General features: G+C 51.2%; 9 protein-coding genes across 9 annotated transcripts; 4 read left to right on the top strand and 5 right to left on the bottom strand.

The window, feature by feature from the left end:
* Window positions 1-1925: 1925 nt before the first annotated feature.
* Window positions 1926-3649, top strand: POX_b02344 (Mitogen-activated protein kinase HOG1; the record flags this gene model as incomplete). Its single annotated transcript, XM_050111258.1, has 7 exons — window positions 1926-2023; window positions 2093-2140; window positions 2211-2340; window positions 2443-2486; window positions 2556-2655; window positions 2741-3097; window positions 3389-3649. The coding sequence occupies 7 exons, from the start codon at window positions 1926-1928 to the stop codon at window positions 3647-3649; spliced, it is 1038 nt and encodes a 345-aa protein (XP_049971604.1).
* A 764-nt stretch (window positions 3650-4413) lies between these two features.
* POX_b02343 (uncharacterized protein) lies at window positions 4414-5254 on the bottom strand (the record flags this gene model as incomplete). Its single annotated transcript, XM_050111257.1, has 3 exons — window positions 4414-4534; window positions 4716-5001; window positions 5179-5254. The coding sequence occupies 3 exons, from the start codon at window positions 5252-5254 to the stop codon at window positions 4414-4416; spliced, it is 483 nt and encodes a 160-aa protein (XP_049971603.1).
* Window positions 5255-6857: 1603 nt separating this feature from the next.
* POX_b02342 (Respiratory supercomplex factor 1) lies at window positions 6858-7646 on the bottom strand (the record flags this gene model as incomplete). The annotated part of the gene is made up of 3 exons (XM_050111256.1): window positions 6858-7282; window positions 7399-7469; window positions 7606-7646. 3 exons carry the CDS (start codon window positions 7644-7646, stop codon window positions 6858-6860), a joined length of 537 nt encoding a protein of 178 aa, XP_049971602.1.
* A 1155-nt stretch (window positions 7647-8801) lies between these two features.
* On the top strand, window positions 8802-10585 carry POX_b02341 (Threonine dehydratase; the record flags this gene model as incomplete). The annotated part of the gene is made up of 2 exons (XM_050111255.1): window positions 8802-8981; window positions 9068-10585. The coding sequence occupies 2 exons, from the start codon at window positions 8802-8804 to the stop codon at window positions 10583-10585; spliced, it is 1698 nt and encodes a 565-aa protein (XP_049971601.1).
* Window positions 10586-11141: 556 nt separating this feature from the next.
* POX_b02340 (uncharacterized protein) lies at window positions 11142-11637 on the top strand (the record flags this gene model as incomplete). The annotated part of the gene is made up of 3 exons (XM_050111254.1): window positions 11142-11402; window positions 11492-11526; window positions 11598-11637. The coding sequence occupies 3 exons, from the start codon at window positions 11142-11144 to the stop codon at window positions 11635-11637; spliced, it is 336 nt and encodes a 111-aa protein (XP_049971600.1).
* A 654-nt stretch (window positions 11638-12291) lies between these two features.
* On the top strand, window positions 12292-14900 carry POX_b02339 (Elongation factor G; the record flags this gene model as incomplete). Its single annotated transcript, XM_050111253.1, has 4 exons — window positions 12292-12497; window positions 12566-12677; window positions 12747-14776; window positions 14846-14900. 4 exons carry the CDS (start codon window positions 12292-12294, stop codon window positions 14898-14900), a joined length of 2403 nt encoding a protein of 800 aa, XP_049971599.1.
* Window positions 14901-15416: 516 nt separating this feature from the next.
* Window positions 15417-15935, bottom strand: POX_b02338 (uncharacterized protein; the record flags this gene model as incomplete). Its single annotated transcript, XM_050111252.1, has 1 exon — window positions 15417-15935. The coding sequence occupies one exon, from the start codon at window positions 15933-15935 to the stop codon at window positions 15417-15419; it is 519 nt and encodes a 172-aa protein (XP_049971598.1).
* A 1128-nt stretch (window positions 15936-17063) lies between these two features.
* Window positions 17064-20681, bottom strand: POX_b02337 (uncharacterized protein; the record flags this gene model as incomplete). Its single annotated transcript, XM_050111251.1, has 1 exon — window positions 17064-20681. One exon carries the CDS (start codon window positions 20679-20681, stop codon window positions 17064-17066), a length of 3618 nt encoding a protein of 1205 aa, XP_049971597.1.
* A 920-nt stretch (window positions 20682-21601) lies between these two features.
* POX_b02336 (uncharacterized protein) lies at window positions 21602-23699 on the bottom strand (the record flags this gene model as incomplete). The annotated part of the gene is made up of 4 exons (XM_050111250.1): window positions 21602-21646; window positions 21711-23329; window positions 23412-23520; window positions 23595-23699. The coding sequence occupies 4 exons, from the start codon at window positions 23697-23699 to the stop codon at window positions 21602-21604; spliced, it is 1878 nt and encodes a 625-aa protein (XP_049971596.1).
* Window positions 23700-24614: the final 915 nt, after the last annotated feature.

Here is a 24614-nt window from a genome sequence, read left to right as displayed (position 1 = left end):
GCGCTACGCGGTGCTGCAGGGAGAAGGTATTATTCCTACCGGTCCTTGTAACACCCATGCGGGTATAAGATTAGACATTTAATAGTGTTGGTAGTTACTTAGCTTCGGCGATGATGTAAGGGCTTCGCGTGTCCCGCTGCGGGATATCCGCTGACAAAGTGGGTTTCGCGGTACTTGGTACATTAGTACTGCTTTGGTACCTACGAACAGTAGTACTACGTTTAGGCGTTCGTAGGCTAGAACTATGTAGACATGTACCACTACCATTGTGGCTCAGTGTGGTCGTCCCTTCTAACATTTGGTAAGTACTACTAGTACTTACCGTAGGAGGACTAGTCACCGAGTCCCGTGTACCAAGCTACCTAGGAGAGAGAGGAGCCCCCATTGCATCGAGGGACGATTGACGAGCAGTCCAGATAGTCTCGAGGGACTCGCGGCTGAAGTGCACAGATCCGAGGTCAAGAGTGGAGATCAGACACGGTTGAACAGTGTATAAAAGGCACATGAAAAGAATCCGTGGAAACATGAACGCAGTACTACTATTTACTTACTCTAGCCCCTCAAGTATCAGTTACATCGAGGCGGCAGAAGGTGGAATGGTCAGGTGGGGTATCAATAGCCTTCCATTGATGGAAACTTATCCTGGTTCCGACCCCGAGGGTCGATCTGTGAGTGTGACTCTGGACTATCAATCCTTCTGCGCATGGATTACTCAGAGTGGTGGACTATGACTGGTGAATTCAGCAACCGTAGGATCAACAGCAGTGCTGGTGGAGAGAAGCATGTTTGCTGGGCAAAACTGCCGGCCAATGATTAAGCTGTGCTTTAGCAGCCAACGGGGAGGCGTCTGCTTGAGAATCATACGCGGCCCACCGGAAACATTTTCCATCTTTGGACCACCCAGTGGATACTCAAGTTTGACGCTGCAACCGCTCCTCCCCCACCCTTCGCACAGCCAATCGCAACCTCGGCCCTGCTTGACGTTTGTGCGCTTCTCAGAATGAGACCCGATAGACCGACTTAGAGAAGTTAGTTTGTATGGTAAGACCGTGCCATATCTTCAATGGAACGTATCTTGGGGGGATATTGATGATGATGAGTTCATTTAAAAAATCTGACGCGGAATGAGAATGTCCTGGTGGAGAGAACTTGACGCAAACGAGACCTCGACGCAGTCAAAGTGTCCTGGGCTCCACCTTGCCGACAGTATTGGCCATTCAGCGAGTCGGCGACTTTTTTTCAACGAGCGCATGTCCAGCCTTGCCACTCGGTACGGGGAACGGAGAACATTGAATCGCTCAAAAAGAAAAAGAAGAAAAAAAGAACAAAAAAGGTAACCAGGACGGGAAGAAAAAGTCAAAAGAGGTACATCACGGTACCGGACTGAGGCAGCTCGGGTCATGAAATAATAATCTTCTGTAGTATGGCGAACCCGTCCAATCACTGGCGTGTATCCGGTCAGCTGGTCCCGACTTTGGAGGGTTCGAGTTGACGCGACACGGAAAGTCATGATGTACGACGGGAGGTGAAAGACGCTCAGTAATATCCATCTAATAGGATTTACGTACCTGTTGTGGGGGAGGTGTACCTCCATCATTGCGAGTGACTTCAACATCCTATGATCTTTGACGTTGAGTACTACTTTACTATCCGCACCTTGCACTAGATTGTGGCGGAAAACTCAGCCTCTCCAATTCGGTCCTGAATTCTTCACACTTGCATCGTGTTGTGTTGTGGTCAGACTGGGTATCTATTTAATCAAACACCTTTTCCCCCACGCGCTTGTTTTGTTCCTTCTCAAGTGGTTGAAAATCCCTGGAACTCAGTTTGAATTAATGTTTGCCTACTCTATCTTCTTTTAATTCTCGACATCACCACCTTAATATCTCCATCATTTCAACCCTCGTGTCTCACCAAAACACATCATGATTATGTCTATGGATCACTCCCCGGCTACCTCACGGGGCCTCGCTCATTTTCAGAAGAAAGAAATTATGGGCACTCTCTTTGAGACAACCGAGAGGTAATCACTTCTTTCACGATGACGACCGAGGTCGAGTCTGTAGGCCATGTTTGCTCACTTTTCAATTAGGTACCAACAGATCCAGCCAGTAGGTATGGGAGTAACTGGGCTGGTGTGGTAAGTCAATCATCAATCCATATTCATGTCTCTCATACATCACATTGCTAACCGAATTCCCCGTCCCAAGCTCCGCTCGAGATCAAATTGGTCACCAGACGGTGGCGGTAAAAAAGCTCCCGGAGCCCTTCAAGACCGCCAATGTCGCAAAGCACATGTATCGTGAGATCAAACTGTTGAAAAACCTTCAACATGAAAATGTCAGTCATTTTTGCCAGATAAATGAACAAATGAATGGCGCTGGCGCAAAAAAGTATGCGCCTGCGCGAGAGAGAACAAGTCGCTGAACCCCCTCGAACCAGATCATTCACCTGAAAGACATTTTTATCTCTCCGGCAGAAGAAATGTGAGTCGATCTATTTGGCATACCTTTCAAGGTCACATGCTGACGGGACAATTCTGTCATGTCTACCAGTTACTTGGTCACCGATCTCATGGCGACAGATCTACATACTTTGCTAAATACCAAAAAATTGGATAACCAATTCACAGAATACTTTTTATATCAAATCATGGTATTTGAATCATCCACTCTGTATCTTGACCGGCCCAGCAACTGCGATCAGGTCACTAACTAAAGATTCTTTCCACAACGCTCAGCGTGGCCTCAAATATGTCCATTCCGCCGGCGTGGTCCATCGCGATCTCAAACCAGGCAATATTCTCGTCAATGAAAACTGCGATCTCAAAATTTGCGACTTTGGCTTGGCCCGTATGCAAGAAAAGGATATGACCGGCTATGTGGCCACTCGATTCTACCGCGCCCCCGAGATCATGCTCACCTGGAGACAATATGACGAGAAAGTAGACATTTGGAGTGTCGGATGCATCTTTGCTGAAATGTTGACGGGCAAGCCTCTTTTCCCGGGGAAGAACCACGTCGATCAATTCTGTGTCATCACCCAGGTCCTGGGTAGTCCACCAGAGCATGTGGTTAAGAATATCTCGAGTTTTAACGTAAGCGCTCCGCCCTCACCTTTTCCCCTCCTTCCCTTTTGAGAACATAGGTGCCATATATGTGAACAAGTCGCTCCTTTCTCTAACCCGCCAACGGATAAAAGACCTTGAAATTCATCGAATCACTTCCCGAACGGCCCCGGAAATCATTCGACTCTATTCTTCCCGACGACAATAAGAAAGGTTTGTCCATATCCATCAATTACGATCGTTACCATGATCTTCCGCTAACTCCTTCCCCTTTTCTTTGTCCCGACCAAAGCCACGGCTCTCTTGGACAGACTTCTCCAGTATGATCCACAAGAACGGATCTCCGCCGCCAAGGCGCTAGAAGCCCCATACTTGGCTTCCTATCATGACCCGGACGACGAGCCCGTGGCCCCCTTATCCTTTGACTGGTCCGTCCTCGAGGCAGATCTCTCGGTAGACTCCTGGAAAGAGATCATGTACTCTGAAATTCTGGGCTATCATGAGCAGTCGGCGGGAAATCATGGGAAAACTGGCGATTTCTACCAGATGAGTGGACCGTACGATGGGATGGATTTGAGTTGAAGCTGTATTATAGCATAATGAATTTCATGTGGGGCACTTTTGATGAATGATGAGTTTGAGTTTCGTTGAGACAGCTCTGCCTGGTGATTATTGAGGAATGGTCAAATTCCAATTTTTGATAGTCGTGGGGATACTCGAGAAAACAGTATTTTCCCGAATGGTGACTATATGATACATGTACAAGAGTCATGAATGTTTAGTTGACAGGGCTGTAGTCGAAGAAATTGAATTTAATGAAAAAATGAAAAAAAAAACGGGATCTGTTCTGGTAGGATTCTCTCGCCAAAACCATCAATATTTGCAGGCAACTCATCCGTATTCTCCAAATGCGATGAATATTGAAGAATCAGCAGATTGAATCTCTGAATGCATTAAAATAAGTCATTAAATTTAAGAAAGTTCCACCGAGCTCATAAGCCCCTCACTCCGAGTTCCGACTCCATCGGAAGGTGCCCTTGCTCATACCATAGCATAATAAACATGACACCCCCAGCTTGTATATCTAGCGGCGTCCATTCGAACGGTCACTCGGCTCCCCCCTCCCCCACAAACCCCAATTTCCGGGTCGGGGTCAGGCTACCAGTGAATAGATGCCGCTGTCATTGATGTAAGCGAACTGAGTATGATCTGCAGTACCAACGTCAAGGCACTGCCTGCATGTATGTACTCATGTGTATTCCCTGAATGCAGATCACAAGCCATCGATCTCACATTGACGTCAGACAACACAACACTGGCGGTGCTGACGCGGATGTATCCCTCAATCAAGCGGTCTCGCCAGGAGTCACTTGGGACACAGCGGGCTGCTGCTCGTGATGGTGGCGGTTTCGACGAGAATTGGCAACATCGATGAATGCGTAGACATTAGTGAACGCGAATAAGGCCCTATGGGGTTGATAGTTGTTAATATTTCATTGCTTCGAAAGAAGATCACGAAGAAAAGGAAAATCACTGATGGAGTAGGTTATCATCCCCCTCACCTCCGTCATATGATTGTACATAATAGATGGTGATATAGAGTGATTCGAAAAAGAAAACGAAGGGGAGGGGGAGGGCAACCACTCACCATTCAACGGCCGCAACAACGATAGTCGCCTGCACGGCGTGACAACTGGCGTAGTTGCAGAGGCTAGGCTTGGGGATTAACGCCGCCAGAGCAATCCATCCACTCAGCCACAGGGCCATGGTGACAAACTCCATGGCGGGAATGGCGAATTCATGCGAGAAGCGCGGAAGCCAAATTGGGGCCAGACCCAGGTAGGGCACAGCAATGGCGAGGGTCCAGCAGCCATTGAAGAGCATGTAGTAAATCACGTTGGAGACGGACCATTCATCGTATAGGGATGCGATGACTACCGCGGTAAATGAGCATGGTTAGCAGTGGTTCGACCTAGTTTCTTGGGCTGGATGTGGTATGGGAAAATTGATTTGAGGATTGGCAATTCCACGGCAATCAATCGAAGCAGTGGCAAGATGGCCGGGTAGATAGAAAACCAATTGACAGGTGACTTGGGTGGGGAGACACGCACTGTATGCAGTCAAGCCAATGGTTGCGAGCGCAAACACGGCTTGAATTAGACGAACTGGATATACCCATGCCAACATGATGAATTATATGAGAATAAAAAGGTGGGTGTCACAAAAGAGTGGTAGATGGTTGCGGTGATCGTCGGAGAGTATTTATTTGCCCCGAATGCTGACCAGCTTGTTGTGGTGAAGATATTGCAATATGTCGAAGATGGATTTGGGGGCTCACCAAAAGACTCGTAAGTTTGATTTGCACCGCACAAAGATCCCAAAGAAAGGGCAGAACTATATGGTCAGTTCCAATCTCAGAGCTAAAGATCTAGGACAGCCAGGCTCAATGTCATGTTAAATACATTGAGAGCCACGCCCTCCCGTGTCCTGGAATCATCTTCCCTTTCCATCCTCATAGCCAGACCGAGGCGTCCATGACCATGACGTGATGGGAGCCTCGGATTTGGACCCATCTTTCACAACAAGCACACGCCATGAAGATAGGCTAGCTTACAAGGGTATAGCTGCATGCTGGTCTCGTTCACGAGCGGAAGGAAAGTTCCACTCTGGGCTTCGAACCGTACGGCGCAACGGTCGATCACGGAATCCCGGCCGCGGAACCCATTTTGTTCGTCGGTCCCTCGTGCATCTCGTGTGATAGACCTTGAACTTTCTCACTTGAAATTGAGTCAGACTTCTCTTTCGTGGGTCGTACAGCATAATCATATGGTATTCCCCCGCGCTGAAATCGTCTGCCATCAATCGACAATTCACTCATCGCATGGGCCAAGCTTGGTACCCTCCTTGGGTGACCAGGTGCCGCAGGTCTACCGCCTCGGGAGATATTGTACCTAATGTACTTCGGTCACGATCAGCTTGAACTGCAGCACGCAGAGACGAGAGCTTGTTTTGGGGCTGACTCTCTGACATTTACGTCCACATTGGCCAGCCACTCGCGCAAACTCTGATGTGAGTTGGTGCGCGCTAGGCTCTCGTTTGAGCGAGTTCTGCCGAGTTCATGACGATCGGAATTGTCGATCTCACAAGGAAACCGAGGTACCTCGACGAGGGTGTGACAGTCTCTGATGGGCGGTCGCTCAACAGGTTTGCTCGTTACTGACCGACTCCATTTTTTTTGTTCACTACTCCGGTACATCTGCTGAGCGAGTCTGGACATGACTAGGCTCATGTCTCTTCATTCAGGCACCTCGGAATGAGGAGCATGAGATTGAGTCACCTGGACCCTGGACCCTCGTCCATTCGCAGAGTCGGCACAGCTTTTACCAAGAGAGCTGCACAGGCAGTGTAACCGAGAGAACGCGTTGGGTGAGATTCCAGTACACGCAAACTAAATAAAGAGTGAGTCTGACTCAACCTACCAAGGAATGTTCCAAGTACGAGAATTTCCCCGCATGCTCACACATATCGACAGTGAAACCGGGTGAAGAACATACGCTGGAAAGGTTTCCATCATTGCCGATTGCTATCCAACCGGTCACCCCAAACACATTCGAGAGACGTGGCGAACGTAGAACCAATTAAAATAAATCGTATCAGGTTGGAGGTGGGATTGCCTATGTACAAATGATGATGCTTTGAACCCCCTCAGCGACTCTCGAATATTTTACACGTGCCATAAATCGACCTCAGGGACAAGACGCGGTGTAGGGTACTTTTGTCCGAGTTCGGCTCAAGCTCTCTTGGAGAGCAACGCCCGCACGGCATCCATCACGCCGATTGACTTTTCATCCGCCGGCTCGATCGCTGATCGAGCAGCGTCGGGCTCGCTGGAAGAGGGCCTCTGACCAGCTTCCTTGGCCGCCGCCTCGATGGCCGCGTGACGCTCACGCCATTCCCGATCCTCCTTGTCACGGATCTCTAGCTCGCGAAGCCATGCATCCCGCTTTTCTTGTGCTTTGCGCTCCTCAACCGCCTGTTCAAACTCACGACGTTGTTGGCGCTCGGTCTTGAAGTACATTCCACCGGCGACGACGGCAACGAGCGTAAATGCCTGCGCGTAGATACGGGCGCGGAACATGCGGTTCATCTCGGCAGAGTCCCCGGCTCGCATCGATCGGTAGGCACGGTAGAGGGCATAACAGGTGGCCGCGCATCCTGCAACGAGGATGAGATGGGTCAGCTTCCCGCCTATACGAGAGAACGAGAGAGAGAGACAAAGAAAGGGAGGGAATAGGGTAGTCGCAATGTTAGGGGAGTCCGAGTCCACTCACCTAGCGGAATCAATGGCTCTTCCTTGAGACGTCTGGTGAATTTCTGTGCACCACTCTCCTCCTTGAACTGACTGTGTGACAAGGGATCCCCGATTAGCTACTCACAAACTACCACCGTGATTGGAGGGCGTTGGGCAGTCGCAGACTCGCAAGGCCGCGGTCCAGCCCTTTGCACTCTCGACCCAGAGAGATCATGACATGACTTACGGGTTTTCGTCAAAGGACGAGGGGACCGGTGAGCGGTTCATGATGTCTGTGAGTCGGGTGGTCTTCTGGTTGGAGGAATACAGTCGGTGCGGTGGATGAATTGCATCGGACAACTCGGCAGATCTCTTATCGCGGGTGGCGATCGTATCTGCGGAGCTGCGGCGCTTAACCCGGGAATTGTCCTGGCGGGAATGGAGTTGATCGGATTGAGGACTCAGTCGAAGCGGAGATCCAAAAAAAATAAGCTCGCGGTCAATTCAGACCTCAACGAGGCATAAGGTCGCAAAGTTCCTCTAGGATTTTTTTTCATCCACCATGACTATGCACATGTCCAGGCGGTCGACATCAGACCTCTTCCCCCTGCAGAGTCCACTCATAACAAGATCCACGGAACCCAAAGTCCCTCAGGATCTCACATTCGTCCCGATCTAATCAGATGAGAAGGCCATGTGAGGATGTATTCCACTCCACGTTTCAGAATTAGTTGGCTTCTCAGAAGATGATTGTTTCTTTCAGAGAGATGGTTGGCATTTGGCTTGGATCCGCTCGGGTGTCGTTGGTCGTATCGTTCAAGGCCGAGGACTTGAACTCTTGCACAAGAAGCACGCCATACTGGGGGGGTCTGGATTCGCGGCACTTCACCGCCACTCATCGATCAGCTTATCCGAACGCATGTTCGATCTCAGACTATCGGTAATATCGAGGGTAGCTCCAACTTAGTGGTGGTATCTGAGCCCTGCTCCCCGTTCATTCGTTCCAGCTGGAGACTGTGTCCCTCGTCATCAAATGCAGAGTGAGAAATTAGCCTGGAGCAACCTTCCAGTCCATGAAGCTGACCGTAACTATATTCCCCCGTACTAAGTTTTGAAATACTTGATTATCAAATTGGGCACCGATATAAATGAGCATCCGGGATCCTCAAAGGAATTTCCCACCATCTCCGATCAAACCCACTTAGTCTGCAATCCGTCGCAAGAGCTCACTGCACTGGAGCCTCCCCACCAGATCTTTGGGTGGATGACATAAGGGAACAAGCTCCGATCGCGGTGCCGCCTCTGCATGAAAAAAGAGTCAGAGGGGCCATCATGTCTTCCAATTCAATCTCTTCGACTGTACCTCCTTCCTGTCGACCACGGTTGAAAAATTTTACGCTTTTTCTTTCTGAGAGAGAGTGCAAGAGATCAGACAGTATCAGCATGTCTGGAGAACCTCTCACCAGGGTCACGACCCCAGTGACCCCCAAAATGAGTGGCTTGGCCTTGACTGAGTATTCGGCCGCGCCCACTCCCCCCTCCGAGCGCTCAGAGCGTATCCCCGGTGTCCCACCCAATTGGGGTATCCCCGATGCCTTTTTGCTTCCAAACGGATATCCAGACGTACGCACATCATTGCCATCCTCTGCTGCAGATGCCAATTGAGACGCTTGTGATCCATTCTAATTTGGTGCACGTTATATCTATAGTATCTGCGCTTGATTCTCACCTCACGAGTGTACGATGTGATTGACGAGAGTCCTCTGACTCATGCGGTCAACCTCAGCAATCGATTGGAGAGTCGGGTCCTCCTGAAGCGAGAGGATTTGCTTCCTGTATTCAGCTTTAAGCTGCGTGGCGCCTACAACAAGATGGCCCATCTCACTCCAGATCAGCGCTGGAAGGGTGTGATTGCTTGCTCTGCGGGAAATCACGCTCAAGGTGTCGCCTATTCCGCTCGTCACCTCCGAATCCCCGCAACCATCGTGATGCCTTCGGGTACACCCGCCATTAAGCACTTGAATGTTGCTCGCCTCGGAGGCAGCGTCGTCCTTCACGGCAATGACTTTGACGCTGCCAAGGAAGAGGCCCATCGGTTGGAGAAGCAGCACGGACTCACCAACATCCCACCATTCGACGATCCCTATGTCATTGCAGGCCAGGGTACGATCGGCATGGAACTGTTGCGCCAGGCGAACTTGGAGAAATTGGAAGCGGTCTTTTGCGGTGTTGGTGGCGGTGGTCTCATTGCCGGCATCGGTGTGTACTTGAAGCGCATTGCCCCTCACGTGAAGATCATCGGTGTGGAAGCGCACGAGGCCAACGCCATGGCTCAATCGCTCAACGGGGGCGAGCGTGTCCTCTTGAAGGAGGTTGGCCTCTTCGCGGACGGTGCGGCTGTTAAAACCGTGGGCGAGGAAACGTGGCGCGTCAGCCGGGAAGTCATCGACGAGGTTGTTCAGGTTTCTACCGACGAAATCTGTGCGGCCATTAAGGATGTCTTTGAAGACACTCGGTCGGTGATCGAGCCCGCTGGTGCGCTCAGTCTGGCGGGACTCAAGAAATGGTCTCACCGGAACCCCAGCCCTGATTCTGGCCGTGAGTTGATCGCCGTGACCTCCGGCGCAAACATGGACTTTGACCGGCTCCGCTTTGTCGCCGAGCGGGCTGCTTTGGGTGAGAAGAAGGAAGCCCTTCTCAGCGTCAACATTCCCGAGAAGCCTGGCGCCTTTGGCAGGCTCGTCGAAGTCATCTTGCCCCAAGCAGTCACCGCGTTTAGCTACCGCTACGCGCGTGACGCATCCGCCGACGTGCTCATGGGTATTTCCCTGTCTGCTCAAACGGGACGCGATGATCTCAAAAAGATCATGGGCGACTTGGAGCACGCTGGGATGTCCGTCCGCGACTTGAGCGACGATGAGCTGGCCAAGCGTCACGTCCGTTTCATGGTCGGTGGTCGCTCCGATGTGGCTGATGAGCGTCTCTTCATGTTCGAATTCCCCGAGCGGCCTGGTGCGCTTGCCAAGTTCTTGACCACACTTCGCCCGAGTCAGAATATCTCCCTATTCCACTACCGCAACTATGGCGGTGACGTTGGCAAGGTCCTTGCGGCGATTCAGTGCCCCACTGAAGAGAAAGATGATCTAGAGTCGTTTTTGAGGGATGTGGGCTACCCCTTCAGCGAGCATACCGACTCGCCGACATACCGAACTTTCCTTCGTTCCTGAGAAAGAAGCTTGCATCCATTGCGTTCGCAAGTGATCATGAAAACAAAAGCACTTGGCTTTTCGCATCGTATGACGCATTTTCGATACCTGTTTGCTTCTTTCACTGTTAGCGGTCCCCACGTACGGCGGTTGTTTTTGCATCTCCTTTCTTTTCGGCGTTCGGTTTCAATCCCCAGATAGACTAGCGGGTCAGTAATCTACCTCGACAACTGTATTGGGCGAGATTTTCAATCATAGTCATTTTTCAATAACAAAATTCAAACTGTTTGTTTCCCGAAATTGAAGTTTTCATCAAACCTCGCACGGGTCGAGTGCTTATGGTAGAGAAGTGAACACCTCGTATGCTCTTTAGCATCTCCGCTTGGACCCACTCGTCCGATGAGGCCCGGCGACTCGGCGATACAGAAGCTCCGGGCAACAATCTTCCCGTCGTGAGCAACTGCGGAGCATAGCGGCGACGTCGTTGTCAGTTGATGTCCTCAATATAAGATTGTGGAAGCAGAGTTGTGAGTTTCATTGGACTTGAGATCCTACACTCGCTTCGCATCCACTCGCCATGTTCTCGCTCCGCACTGTCCTTGGCGCGCCGAGCGCGCTTCGCCAGCTCCTCCCAGCCGTCTCCCGCCGGTCGATCCCTGGCTCAATGTCACTCCGTCCCTTTTCACACTTGATTCAAAATGGCCTCACGAGGCTACGCGCTTCATCCGCAGGAGTAGGCAATGCTGTCGCTACCACCGTGGGTATGAGTCGGCAGGTTGAACAGGTCCGCGGCATGAAGACACGCTCCTCCGTGAAACGGTTGTGTGATGGCTGCAAGGTATGCACTCCAGCATCCCGGCGAAGGGGTAGCTCTCTATGAGAGCTAAATGCTTTACGTTGAGCGTCGCTAAGTACATGTTTCTGCAGCCTGTCCGCCGCAAGAACCGTGTATACATCATCTGGTGAGTCTCGGACAAAGTTACCTTTCGTGCGTCATTGGTCGAATTTGGCTGACTTAACGACCGTCTTTTAGCTCCAAAAATCCCAAGCACAAGCAACGACAAGGGAAATAGAGGAATTCTTGCGATTTCCTTGTCTACTGTTGAAACGGTGGCTCATGGTTCTGGTGGTGCTTGCAGTCCGTACCTCAATCGGAGATCGCACGCGAAGCGACATGCGTACCATCATCGCCGATCTAGTCTAGATTGCACCCGAGCCTCTGTGCGAAATGTTCAACGGTCAGGACAACGACACGGCCTCTGATGACCTGTCGGATTCCCACTCGATATCATACCCCATTCATATCTCTCTCTGGCCCCCAAAATGGCGGATATTCCACGGCGCCCGGATACTCTTTTATACTTGTACATTAGCTTCATGACGAGCATTTACAGCTTCCAATCATTTTGCAGAAAGGTCAACAATCTCTATCATTTGGAAACTGTACAGTCGGATGTTTTTCACTTTTCAGGGCTGTTATTGTAAAATTTACGAGGATCTTCGAAGTTTTTGGAACACATTACCTCCACATAACATATGAGGCTAAATCATTGGACTCGACGAGGCTGCAATGTGAATGCACAGCAGGCGGTCTTGTAATTCGCCCTCCCTGACGGTGTATCACGTGACATGTTCCTGGCTTCCCCGAACTTTTTTTCCCGCCAAAACACGTTCGAGATCAAGTCGTTTTGAGATCGACCCAATCTTGGTGAGAGTTGACTGTCGTGATGAGGAACCCTTCTCTTGCACGGTTACCATACCGTGCTTTGTCTGGTCTGACCAGCACTGCCCGATTCCAGTCACAAAGTCTCCTCCGCTTGCGATGCGCATCCACGTCCGCCTTGCGGCCGTCCGGAGTCGCGCCGGCTTATCAGTCGATTTTGAGGCAATGGGAACAACGCCGCAACGCCGCGTCTGCCAGTGCTTCCGCAGTGTATGCTTGCAGCAATAATCATCAATATCTTCTGACTTGGTTCACTAACGACGTTCACCTTGTTCTAGTCTGGAGGCTGCTGCGGCCAGCCCTGACAGTCTGTCGCAAGCCGCCATCATTGACAACTTGGATCCCATCGAAGCTGCTCGCTTGGACAAAGTCCGAAACATTGGTATCGCCGTATGTATCATCTTGAAGTCTTGCATAGGCACACTACACAGCTTCTAACGAGTGATTTCCTGGTCGCAGGCCCACATCGACAGCGGCAAGACCACATGTACCGAGCGAGTCCTTTTCTATACCGGCCGTATCAAAGCAATCCACGAGGTCCGCGGACGAGATGCCGTCGGTGCCAAGATGGACTCGATGGATTTGGAACGTGAGAAGGGTATCACCATTCAGTCTGCAGCCACTTTCTGTGACTGGGTCAAGAAGGACAAGCAGGGCGTCGATCAAAAGTACCACATCAACTTGATTGATACCCCTGGCCACATTGATTTCACCATCGAAGTCGAGAGAGCGCTGCGCGTTCTGGATGGTGCCGTCATGATTCTGTGCGCTGTCTCCGGTGTCCAGTCCCAGACTATCACTGTTGATCGTCAAATGCGCCGTTACAACGTGCCCCGTATCTCCTTCGTCAACAAGATGGACCGTATGGGTGCCAACCCATTCAAGGCCATTGAACAGATCAACACCAAGCTCAAGATGCCTGCTGCTGCAGTCCAGGTCCCTATCGGTGCCGAGGACGAGTTTGAGGGAGTCGTTGACTTGATCCGCATGAAGGCACTTTACAACAGGGGCGAGAGTGGTGAAGACATCGTTGAGTCTGACAAAATTCCTGACAAGGTCAAGGACATTGCTCAAGAGCGACGGGCGATGCTTATTGAGACCCTCGCCGACGTCGACGACGAGATCGCTGAGATTTTCCTGGATGAGGGTGAGCCCACTGAAGACCAGCTCCGCGCTGCCATTCGCCGTGCCACCATCGGCCTGAAGTTCACTCCCGTCTTCATGGGATCTGCTCTGGCTAACAAGTCTGTCCAGCCCATGCTGGACGGTGTCGTCGACTTCTTGCCTAATCCCGCGGAGGTGGAGAATCTGGCCCTGGATCAAAAGCGAAACGAGGCTTCCGTGAAGCTCGTTCCCTACAACTCCCTGCCCTTTGTCGGTCTTGCATTCAAGCTGGAGGAGAGTAACTTTGGCCAGTTGACCTACATTCGGGTGTACCAGGGTACCCTCCGCAAGGGTTCCAATGTGTTCAACGCTCGCAACAACAAGAAGGTGAAGGTGCCTCGTATTGTGCGTATGCACTCCAATGAGATGGAGGAAGTCAACGAAATTGGAGCTGGTGAGATCTGCGCCGTGTTCGGTGTTGAGTGTGCGTCCGGTGATACCTTTACCGACGGTCAACTTGGCTACAGCATGTCGTCCATGTTTGTCCCGGAGCCTGTCATCTCGCTTTCTATCAAGCCCAAGCAAACTAAGGATGCGGCCAACTTTTCCAAGGCCATGGCCCGTTTCCAGCGCGAGGACCCCACTTTCCGCGTCACTTACGATAGCGAGAGTGAGCAGACCATCATTTCCGGCATGGGTGAACTCCACCTTGACATCTACGTCGAGCGTATGCGCCGAGAGTATCGCGTCGATTGCGAGACTGGTCAGCCCCAGGTCGCATACCGTGAGACGATCGGTCGTCGTGTTGAATTTGATCACTTGCTCAAGAAGCAAACCGGTGGTGCTGGTGACTATGCCCGTGTTATGGGATGGATGGAGCCTACCGGTACTCTTGAGGAGAACAAGTTCGAGCAGCAAGTCGTTGGTGGTAGCATTTCGGAGAAGTTCTTGTACGCTTGTGAAAAGGGCTTCAACATCTCTTGCGAGAAGGGTCCTCTCATCGGCCACAAGGTTCTTGGCACCTCCATGGTCATCAACGATGGTGCCACTCACATGACTGATTCGTCTGAAATGGCGTTCAAGAATGCTACGCAGCAGGCCTTCCGTAAGGCTTTCACTGAGAGTAACCCTGCCGTGCTGGAGCCCTTGATGAAGACAGTGGTCACTGCTCCCTCGGAGTTCCAAGGTGATGTTATTGGTCTGCTGAACAAGCGTGGTGCCACCATCAATGACACCGAGACCGGTGTTGATGAGTTCACCATCTACGCGGACTGCAGTCTGAACGGCATGTTCGGCTTCAGCTCCAACCTCCGTGCTGCTACCCAGGGCAAGGGTGAATATACCATGGAGTTCAGCCATTACGAGAAGGCTCCTCCACAAGTCCAGTACGTCCCCTCAGTGGTGTTGCAGTTTCTTAGAATGAGATCGATGCTAACCCAATTGTTACTTTCTAGGAAGGAGCTTATCGCCAAGTACCAGAAGGCTCAAGCTGACCGAAATAAGAAATAAGCGTCTGTATCAGCGTCAACCCCGTCTTAAAGTCGCGCGTCCGGCCATCTTCTCCTTTCCCCCTCCCTCTCCCTACCCATGTACAACTATCATCCAACACGCTTACACCCCATCGCACGGCCAGACAGGACTTATGGCTTCTATATCAGTCGTCGCAGTGCAAATCCCCTTACACGCATAGAAAAAAGCATGTTCACACTCCCCATGCTACGATGTTGGACCCAAGGTGCTTTTTGATGAGGTCCTGGATCATGGCACTGTATCATCTATTGCTTCCCCTTTTTTGGGACATGTACTTTAAAGCTGGGATATCTTTATTTTCTGGTTCTACTCTCCTGTCTGAATAATACATTTTAAAATTCTAAAGGAAGTCTTTTGCATAAGCCCTCGGAGAACAAAAGATTAAACACTCCTGTCAAAATCCTCTAGTCACACACAACAAACCACCAGGGTTCTTGACCTCTAGAACACAAGCACATCTCCAGAGCAAACCACGAAACCCTATCCTGAACCCAATTAGTACCTGTCAGCATACACCCAAAGCGGTAACCCATCACAATCCCGAATATTATAATACTGCAGCAACGCATCCCCAATCTTCTCCAACGACTCCCCCCCATCAACAAGCTCCGTCACAAGCCGACGACAAAAACCATCACGCCGGTACAAAAGTCTCACTGTCAGCTTACCCAGAGCCTCGAGATCGATTCCCGCACGAGCCACGCGCTTCACAAGCTCGAACAGTTGCAGTTCTCCCGGGAGATCCCGGATCACTTCTTCCGGGTTTAAGGGGAAATGGGGACTTATCATGATCTGTTTGTGCTTTGGGCCGATGGGCTTGTGCTTGTCTTGGATCCAGGGCTGGCCTACTTCACTGGTTGGACTGTAGGGAATGGAGCTGGAGGTATTGAACCATATGGTTTCGAGTTCGGGCGAGGGGCTCGTCGGTTCTCGTGAACATCGAATTGAGCCATATGTGGTGTGATGGTCTGCTGGTGGTTTTGTGTTAGAGTGGGTGGGCGGGTATTGCAACATATTGTCTTTGAAGTGGAAATGTTTGGTGAGAACTTTTGCAGGCGCAATTTTGGTTCGGAGATATGGAAGAATTCTTTGGTGGGCGATGCCTAAATTGTAGAAGACAGCGAGGATGATTCCTTGCGGGCGGATGGGTGAAGGATGTTCAGGTGAAATTTGACTGAGGTCAGGCAAGCAGTTAAGTCTTGGGATGCTTGATATCAGTGATCAAGGGATTGGTCTTCTGAGCAAGTCTGTTTGGTAGAGGAGAACGTGCTTCTCTTTTGATGAATCAAAGCTGAATGATGAATTTCGAGGGCGAGCGCAAGAGCATCTTAAGTATTAGTCGAGGACCTCTTGACCTTGATCGACAAATAAGTATCCTTGACTGACGGAAGAGCTCGACATCGATAGGATCCAAGATGCTTTGACAAAGGTGTAAGAGGACGTCGGGCTTATTTTCAGAAACTGGTTCATCCTTTCAAAGCTTCCTTTGTTGACCATCTACCTTAGGGCTTATAATCTGTAAAGTAAAAGGATAGTCAGTCTCTTTCAGAGTCGCATTGGGCGGAGGAGGGAGCACAGCGCCTGGTGATCAAAAGCTCGATTTCTTGTTCTGAGTGGTCAATCTCAGAATGAATCACTTTGTCTTTGTTGAAACGGAAGCTCTTTGATAGTTCTATTTCAGTCCCTTTCTGTTCACTAAGAACATCGTTGACACGAGCCGCATCGGCGGGACCAGCAGTTGGTTGTTTTTCTTAATTCATTGATAGGGAAATGAGCCAATTTGACGCGTTTGCTTGGGAGTCCTCGGTAGCATAAAAGAGTAACTAATATGTCTCGCTGGGCTGATACGTATTAGGCGAGATTCTTTCTATCAGATTAAAGTCGTCTACGCCAAGTAAAGACAAATATCGTGGAGTGTACAAGAGTAGTTGGAAGAATACCTTCGTGAGATAGAATAGCTAGCCCTGATGTTGAATGACCTGAATAACGACAGAGAGGAGGAAATCAAAGAACGCCAAAATGAAGATGGGGTATATGCGAATGGATTATTCAAGTGACAAGAATGGGTAAAAAAAGATTAAGCATTAAAAGAGTAGAATAGAGGGAAGGAAAAAAGGAGGTTGGTGGCTACCAGGAGCAGACTTAGATCCAAAGGACCCATCGCACACCAGTTATGGCGCCGCGGCAGACACCGCGAAGGAATTTGAAAGCCATGACGATAAGCCACACCCACCAGAGCATGCCAACGAGCATCCACTCAAGGATTGAAAATGCAGCACGTCGTGCCCAGCGAAGACGTCGGCGACGCTTCCGAATACCTTTATCGAGGGCATCGCTTAAAGATTTGACGGCGAGCGTACTGGTCGTGTTCAACTGCACACATAAGTCTTCGGCAGTGTCCGCAGTGGCACGGACTTGAGGGGTGAGCTTCTCGTTGATGAGATTTTCCAATTCTTTGAGTTGGGAACGCAGAGGGTTTGATGTCGCAGTTGAAAATTGGTGCATTGAGTTTTGGAATGAGTATTGTGTCATTTCAAAGCGGCGAAGGTAGTTCTGCGCAGCAGTATCAAATTCTCCCAGCCGAGTCACTCGGGGCACAGGGGTATTTGTGGGTGCAGATTTCAATAGCCACCGAGGAGGATCCCGAGAGCTGGTGAGTCTGCGATTGATTTCTCTCGCCGTGATCCCTGAAGAGAGAAGCAAAGCAAGCGTTCGTTCGATTTCGGCCTTTCCTGGGAGGCCCGAGTCCGTTGAAGTACGGATGCTGCGGTCTGAGATACTCCATGCCCGTCCCGCGCCGGCTTTCGCCACATCTCCTTGGCTAGCAGGTACCGGAGATGCTCGAGCTCTCGTAAGCCCAGTCACAGGAGGGGTTGTGAGACTGAAAGGATTTGAGGGATCCTTGATGGGATTCGCATGTTTCGTTCGCCCTCGACTTGCTTGAAGCGCCTGACCAAAATCGAATGTCTTACTCCGAGAGCTGGCGAGTCGTCGAGGTTCGTCCAGATCATCGCTCCTTCCTTTGGTATGTTTACGTTCAAGTGCAGTCTCTCGATCGGCGACATCACTTGCCTCTTCATGTCTCTGTACCTGTCGCGACGAAGACGTGAAGGTAGGTAACGGGGATTTTGAAATTGCCTTGTCCGTTTCTCGACGGGGGAGACGACCTGGATCGTCGGTGGAATTAGGCTGACGACGCAGTAGCGCCTTCGATCCATATCGCTTCTCATGTCGACTTTCGTCAAGCTCTGAATTGCTGTCATCCGATGCTGCGAATGAGGGTTTTCGGGTATCATAAGCCGTGTCCTTCTTGAGAATGAAATCCCCAACCTTGGAGACCTCATTGCCGACGATCTCAGCAATCCGACCAGGTCCTTTGAAAATACCGCGTAACTTGGACTCTGGTGATTGCTGTCCCTTTCGGTCTCGGAAATCTTCCCCACGTCCCTCCATGGCGGTTTGGGTATCAATGTCAGCCGCGGTGTCCATGTCTGGAAGAGGACTTGGTTCAAGCTTCGACGCCTTCTCAGCATGATCCTCAGACTGCACGCAAGACTGCTGGGATACAGCCGTACCCAGGTCTTCATCTTCGTGACGTTCCTGGTATTCATGTTTGCTTTTGGTCCGCTCGTGACGGGAGACTATTTTATGCCGGAGCCTCTTCTTAGCAGGCGAAGGAGACCGGCTTGAAGGCGGAGACAACTTGACAGCGATACTCGGGAAATAACTCGCATGTGCAGGAGAGTTAGGCGCAGTGCTGTCCATTTCCTCAAAAGACATCCTTGCCAGATTTCGGTTGCCCAAACTGCCCGTGGACGAGACCGAGGCTTGTCGACCGACCTGAATCGCTTCGGAGTCAAGAGATGGCGTGTCTATTGTCTGGGCTTTTCTTGTGCGCCTATTGTATAGGCCGTCACGAGACTTGGAGCGAGACTGGCGCACTTCAGCTTGATCGAAAGTGTCCTTGCGCATGGCGGCCTCAGATTTCTTGCGTGAATGACCCCACATTCGATGGCTTTTCTCTGATGATTTGCGCCGATCGGGACTAGACTCACTCGCTGTGCTTTCAGCACGCATCCTGACTTTATCCCAACGCGAGCGCTTGGGTGAAGTGGACGAACTATGACTTCGTGAGAAATGAGAATGTCCATGAAAGCGATGTTTGTGTCGGCCTCGGCCAACGCTCTTAAATTCGGTTTCAAGAGCCGGCCTTAGATTCGAAGAAGACTCATTGCGGGACTCCGGCCGATCCTGTTCCGGACGCACCATGTCTACCGACAAAACGGACTTTGATCGAGTATGTTCCACTTTGCTCTGTGTGACAAACAAATGTGAAGGATCAGAGTAGAGCTTGTTTCCGTCTTTGTCCACCACCTTAGCGCGATGGGAGATATCCTCAAGCCAAAGAGCGTCAGCGAGAAGTTCAGCTGGAGAGGTCGTCCAGTCAAGGCGCGGCCGATTAGTTTTCACGCTGTTGGTTCGACTGACACGTCTCAGGCTGCTCGGAGGAGAAATTGCAGTGTCATATTCTTGCGCGTCACCCTGACTTCCAGCATGTTGGCCTTGCCGAAACGGCGGAAGCTTCATAATCTGCATTTCGTCATGCTCCACGTTACCGTACTGAGAATGAATTGAGTCAATCCAGCCGTGGACATTTTCCACGTCTAGCCAGCCATCTGCCTCTGCGTCAATTGAAGACTTCTCTCGGTAGCGAATTTTCCGATTTCTTATCGTTTGAAGAGGATTGTAGGTTCTGTGCTCCGAAGCTCGAACAGGACGCGTGGACGGTACGTCAACACTATCAGAGCCCTTAGGCGCCGGTAAGGGGGCAAGCAGAGGAAGCAACCGCATGTATTCATGAAAGAGCTCAAAGTGACGGCGAGCTCGGTCTGCACGTGCCAGCGTTCTTTCGGAAAAGTCGAAGGATTGCTCGTCATTTGCAACTGACGACGGCAGCAGGTGCACCACAGGAGACCTCACTGGCAGAGATTCCTTTACAGTTCCACCACCATACGCCTGGTATGGTTCCAGTCGGGTAAGCCTTCCGTTGAGAGCCCCTGCGATACGGCCAATCGGTGCAGAAGCTGGCTGGGATACAGACAGAGGGGCCCGTCCATTGAGACCAGGAGTCTGACCAAGTGTCGTCCGCTTGCGAGACTCATTGAGATTTAATGCTAAATTAACGATCTGGAGCGCGTCCCTGTCCATGGCAGGCGGAGACACTCGATGGTCATTGTTGACTCCAGAGTCCGCATGGAATGAGGTCCGGCCTCCGACCTGACCGGAATTGGATGATACAGCTTGATCGCCCATCAAGGGGTCTGACTGCGAAGACTTGTCGAGATTTTCAGATGAGGAGTCCCTGTGACGACTCCACGGAAAGCGCGATCGCTTTTTCGCTCTACCATTTTCCGAGTGAGGGCCAAAGCGTGTGGTCTTCTCCGATTCCGAGTGGGCTGGCAAACTGGCAAGTCTCAGGCTCTCAGAGCGAGGAAGGGCGTCCAGAAGAAACCCACTCGAGCTCTGAACTCTGCGCTTGTTCAGTGTTCTGCGAGCTCCTTCGCGAGAGCTGCTTCCCAGGGTACTACCTTCAAGCTCTCCGCTCCGTCGGCCCTGACCCGAGGAGTCCACTAGTCGCCGATACGAGCCGCTATCCGAGCGCTGAGTATGCGAGTCAAGTTCCGTCGATTCATGTTGAAGAGGGCGGTCGGTGGAAGGCATCGAAAGTTGTTCAGTCGGGGTATTCCGGGGCTGTGACATCGAGGAACCGACAGGAGGGCAGGAAATGTGGATATATGCCTTGCCTGGGAAGGGCGCAGGCAATGGTTGTCGCCTGTCAAACTCGTACGACCATCAGTGCAATATGCGTCGGAGAGTCAGGCGGACATGAGAGTTGGATGAGAAATTGAACCACGCCGGGGTTGCAGAGTTCCTGGTGCGGGTAGTTTCACTGCTCTGCGGCGTCGATCTCCAACTTTGGAGTAGCGTCCAGTTCCATCTACTGCGCTTCCGCTGCAGCCCCGCTCGGGGAACCTCCGGGCGTTGTGCGCGGTCTCAAGTATTTTGATTATCTAAGCGAATTATGTACACAAGGCTGCTAGTAGTACTTGTACCCCTAAGCTACTACTCCAAACTGCTAGGGGAAGGCCGGTAGGCAGGTACCCCGGCTTTGAGCCTAACCCAAGTAGGTGCCTCACAGGACCTGACAGCATTGAGTATGGTAATTTTTCTGGTCCCGCAGGAAACATTTTGACAAGTTCTTTCGAGGTACGCAAGGCCTTGTCTAGCCACGAGATTTGGAGTAGCGGAAGTGGACGATTGAACCGGTGGACCGATGAAACTTTGCGTGCCTGGTACCCGACGGCCTGTCGACGTCTGACGTCACTAAACCTTCGTAATTAGTAGGAGCAGGTAGCTCTTCGTTAAGGTTCTGAACGAGCAATCATTTCTTCCGTAAAAAAGACATGGCTTGACGACGAGAGGCAATCCCGTTTGGTGCGGGAAGAATCGAGTGGAGGGGTCATACAAGATTGTGGTAGATTGGCCTGGACAAGTTTGAAGAGAACAGAAAGATTCCATGATATAGTCTAACGCAAAAAGTACTTCTAAAGGTACATTTCTTGTAGACGGGACGATGATGTACAGGATAATCAACAAAAAAAAAGATGGAAATACTCATTTTACTCCACCCGCAAGCACTGGAGTCGGGCTTCGGTCTCGATCACCTGGAAAACGAGAAAAGAGTTAGTATCAGCCTTGCACAAGAGAGGCGCTTCACTGGAGATTTACCTCGAGAGCCTGCTTCACCTCCAACACACGGCGCACATCGCCCAGCCAGTCCTTACTGAGGATCTTGGCCCAGCCCTGGAGAGTGTTCATCTCGCGGGCGGCGGCATCAAGGTGACCCTCCTCGAGCAGGTTCTCAGTACGGAGGAGGATACTCTCGACATCATCACCATCAGCAAGGCCGTCTTTCTTGAACATGACCTTGCTCAAGACGAGGCTGGCAGCGTGACTGGCAATACCAGCATTCTCAGGCAGCAGACTTGCCTTGCGGACCTCGCCTGCGACACGGCGGAAGCGTTCGATGATCTGACTAGGTGAGGGAATACCGCGCTGGTATGCGCTCGGGTTAATGGAAGCGATGGCGGCATCAACGACAGGGTCGTCGGCGGCGAGTTCCTTAAGAGCCACCAACTCGCGAACGAATGGCCGGGAAGTCTCTGATCGCTCAACAACAGAGCGAACGGCGTCAACGGCGACCTGGAGCTGCTGAGTCTTGAGATTGGTGTCAATCACATTGCTCCAGCCGGTCGTCAGAGACTCAAGCTCGGAAATGTTCTGAGTAAGCTCGTTCAGCTTGCTGAGACGTCCTTCCCGCTCTCGCTCAACGAGATCCTTGACTTCGTGGATGTACTTTCGGTTCAGCTCAATAGCCTGCTCAACCAGCTCGTTCTTCAGACGTTGTTCAGCGAGCTCCTGGGCGCGCTGAAGCTCCACGTTGATCTTCTGCTGGTACGCCATGGCAAGCTTCTCGCGCTCGGCCTCGAATTCCTCGCGGAACTGGGCCACCTCGGCAGCCCGCATTTCCTCAAAGCGACGGAGGAGCTCACGAGCAGACTCATCAAAGGTGGCGTGCGCCTTGTCAATCTCCTCCTTAGCAGCCTGCTTGGCCTCGTCCCTTAGTGACGTAATCTTCTCGCTAATCTTCACCAGCTCATCCTTGGCCTTGGCCACGGGGGCGGAGTATTTGCTGGAGTTCTCGTCGGCGCTAATGACGGTGACGATGTCGTTGAATGTTTTCACCAGCTGCTGCACAACTGGCTCATCGCCGTCCTTGATTTCCAGGAGCTCAATGATGCTAGAAGCAACTGCAGGCTGACGAGGCGCATCCAGAGAGACGACATCCTCCTTCTTCTCTTCCTTCGCGACAGGCTTCTTCTCCTCCTTGTGGGTTTTAGCAGCCTTGTCGATCTTGGCCTGCTCGACAGCCGCGGTACGAGCCTCAGGCTTCACTGCCTCGGTCTTAATTTCAGCATCGTGAGCCTTGGCGCTGTTGTGAGGTCCACTCTTCGTGGCATCGCTAGTGGCCTCTTCTTTCGCTACCTTCCACGAAAGACCACTGTTGCTGGCGATTGTGACTGGTTGTCCTTCATCACGTGTGATTCGGATGCGGTTGGTTTTCCGTGTAGCATTAGGGAAACGACGGTAGAAGTCGCGCTCCTCAAGGTACAGCACACATTCTTCTCCGTACGGGACATACTCGGTGAAAAAGTCGTGGAAGTTGTCGGATTTCAGAGCCATGAAAACGCCACCACCATACGCAATTCCGGAAGTCAAGATCAAGTAGAGCAGGAATCGTCGGAACCGGCCAGTTTTACGCGGAGCAACTGGGGGAACATCGGCCTCTGGAGGGCATGTCAGCTCGCAGTCAAGCTACGATCGATGAGGTTATATGTTGGGATTGTGTAGGGCCTAGGTAGAAATTACCTTGCTCCGTAGGCTTCGCCGGAATTTGTGGAGGGATGACCGTTTGAGAGGAAGGAGTCGCTGGGGTCGAGGCCTCGGTTGTTGGCAGCTTGGAGTCAGCAAAGAATCGCTATAATAATGCCGTGGTTAGTGATACAGCCCATCAATGATCTAGTGCTCGGGACATGAGATGGACTGTCATACCTGGCCCGGCGCAGCACCAGCTTTTGACAGCCATTGGGACGCAATCCGTTGGCGGACAGGAGCCGCCAGGATTCGCCGACTTGGGGCAACTGAAGAGCGCAGCATGACGAGCCGCACAACCGCCAGGATAGAGGGGAGATAGATAGATTAACTTGGTGAGTTGGAAAACTGGGTGGTTGATGGGCAGTCGCGGTCCGCCCCGATGATCCTGCGGGCGGTCAAGCCTGTCCGAACGGGATCACCTCCACCTCGGGGCGGCCAGCTACAATCAGTGATATGCATCATAGTCTTGCGGCATCAATGGATTAACTTTGTGAGCTGTGTATTTTGGTCAAGCACTTGGATATTGTAAGTGTTAATTGTGCAGGCTTCCGGTAACATGACGTATCCATTAACACCCAGTAATATGGTTGGAAGTTGCAAGCGACCAGGGTATCCATTTCTGGAGCGAGGCACGGTATATCCTACCAATCTGAATGGATAAAGTCTACACTTTCAACCTTACCAATCTAGTGTACTAGTATGGAATGCCATTTCCCCAGTCTGTATATATGCAATTCACTGCCATAGACAGAGAGATCAATTTATATAAATTCTCGCCCTGGACCGGAAGCTGAAAATCTATTATGACAATTTCAGCCGAACTCGTCCAAAAACTTCGATCTGTACCTTCTGTTCCTAGCTCGTTTCACTATTGATACCTTATGCACCGTCAGGACCTTCCTACCTCAGTATAGGTACTATTTCATAACCCTCTTAAAATGTGGGTTATATCTTCAAAATAGAGCGCTTCCGTCTTCTCATGGAAGGAAAATTACCTAGTCCTGTGATTAAATGGATGCTCATCTGCCGGCCGGTAGGCGAGGCCGGATTGTGATGGTCGCCCGCACTCTAATTAGGGGAAAGAAGTACCCACAGCTCCTGATTGCATCCAGTCTGAGAAAAAAAAATGTATTATCTGGGCGTAGAATACTAGGCAAGTCTGGGAAACGGCAAAAGACAATGGACAAGAAAAGTCGT

The sequence above is a fragment of the Penicillium oxalicum genome, chromosome II (genome assembly GCF_001723175.1).
Source record: "Penicillium oxalicum strain HP7-1 chromosome II, whole genome shotgun sequence".
NCBI classification, from domain to species: Eukaryota; Fungi; Ascomycota; class Eurotiomycetes; order Eurotiales; family Aspergillaceae; genus Penicillium; species Penicillium oxalicum.
The sequence above is the reverse complement of the archived record's forward strand: the minus strand, read 5'-3'. Positions and strand labels throughout refer to the sequence as shown.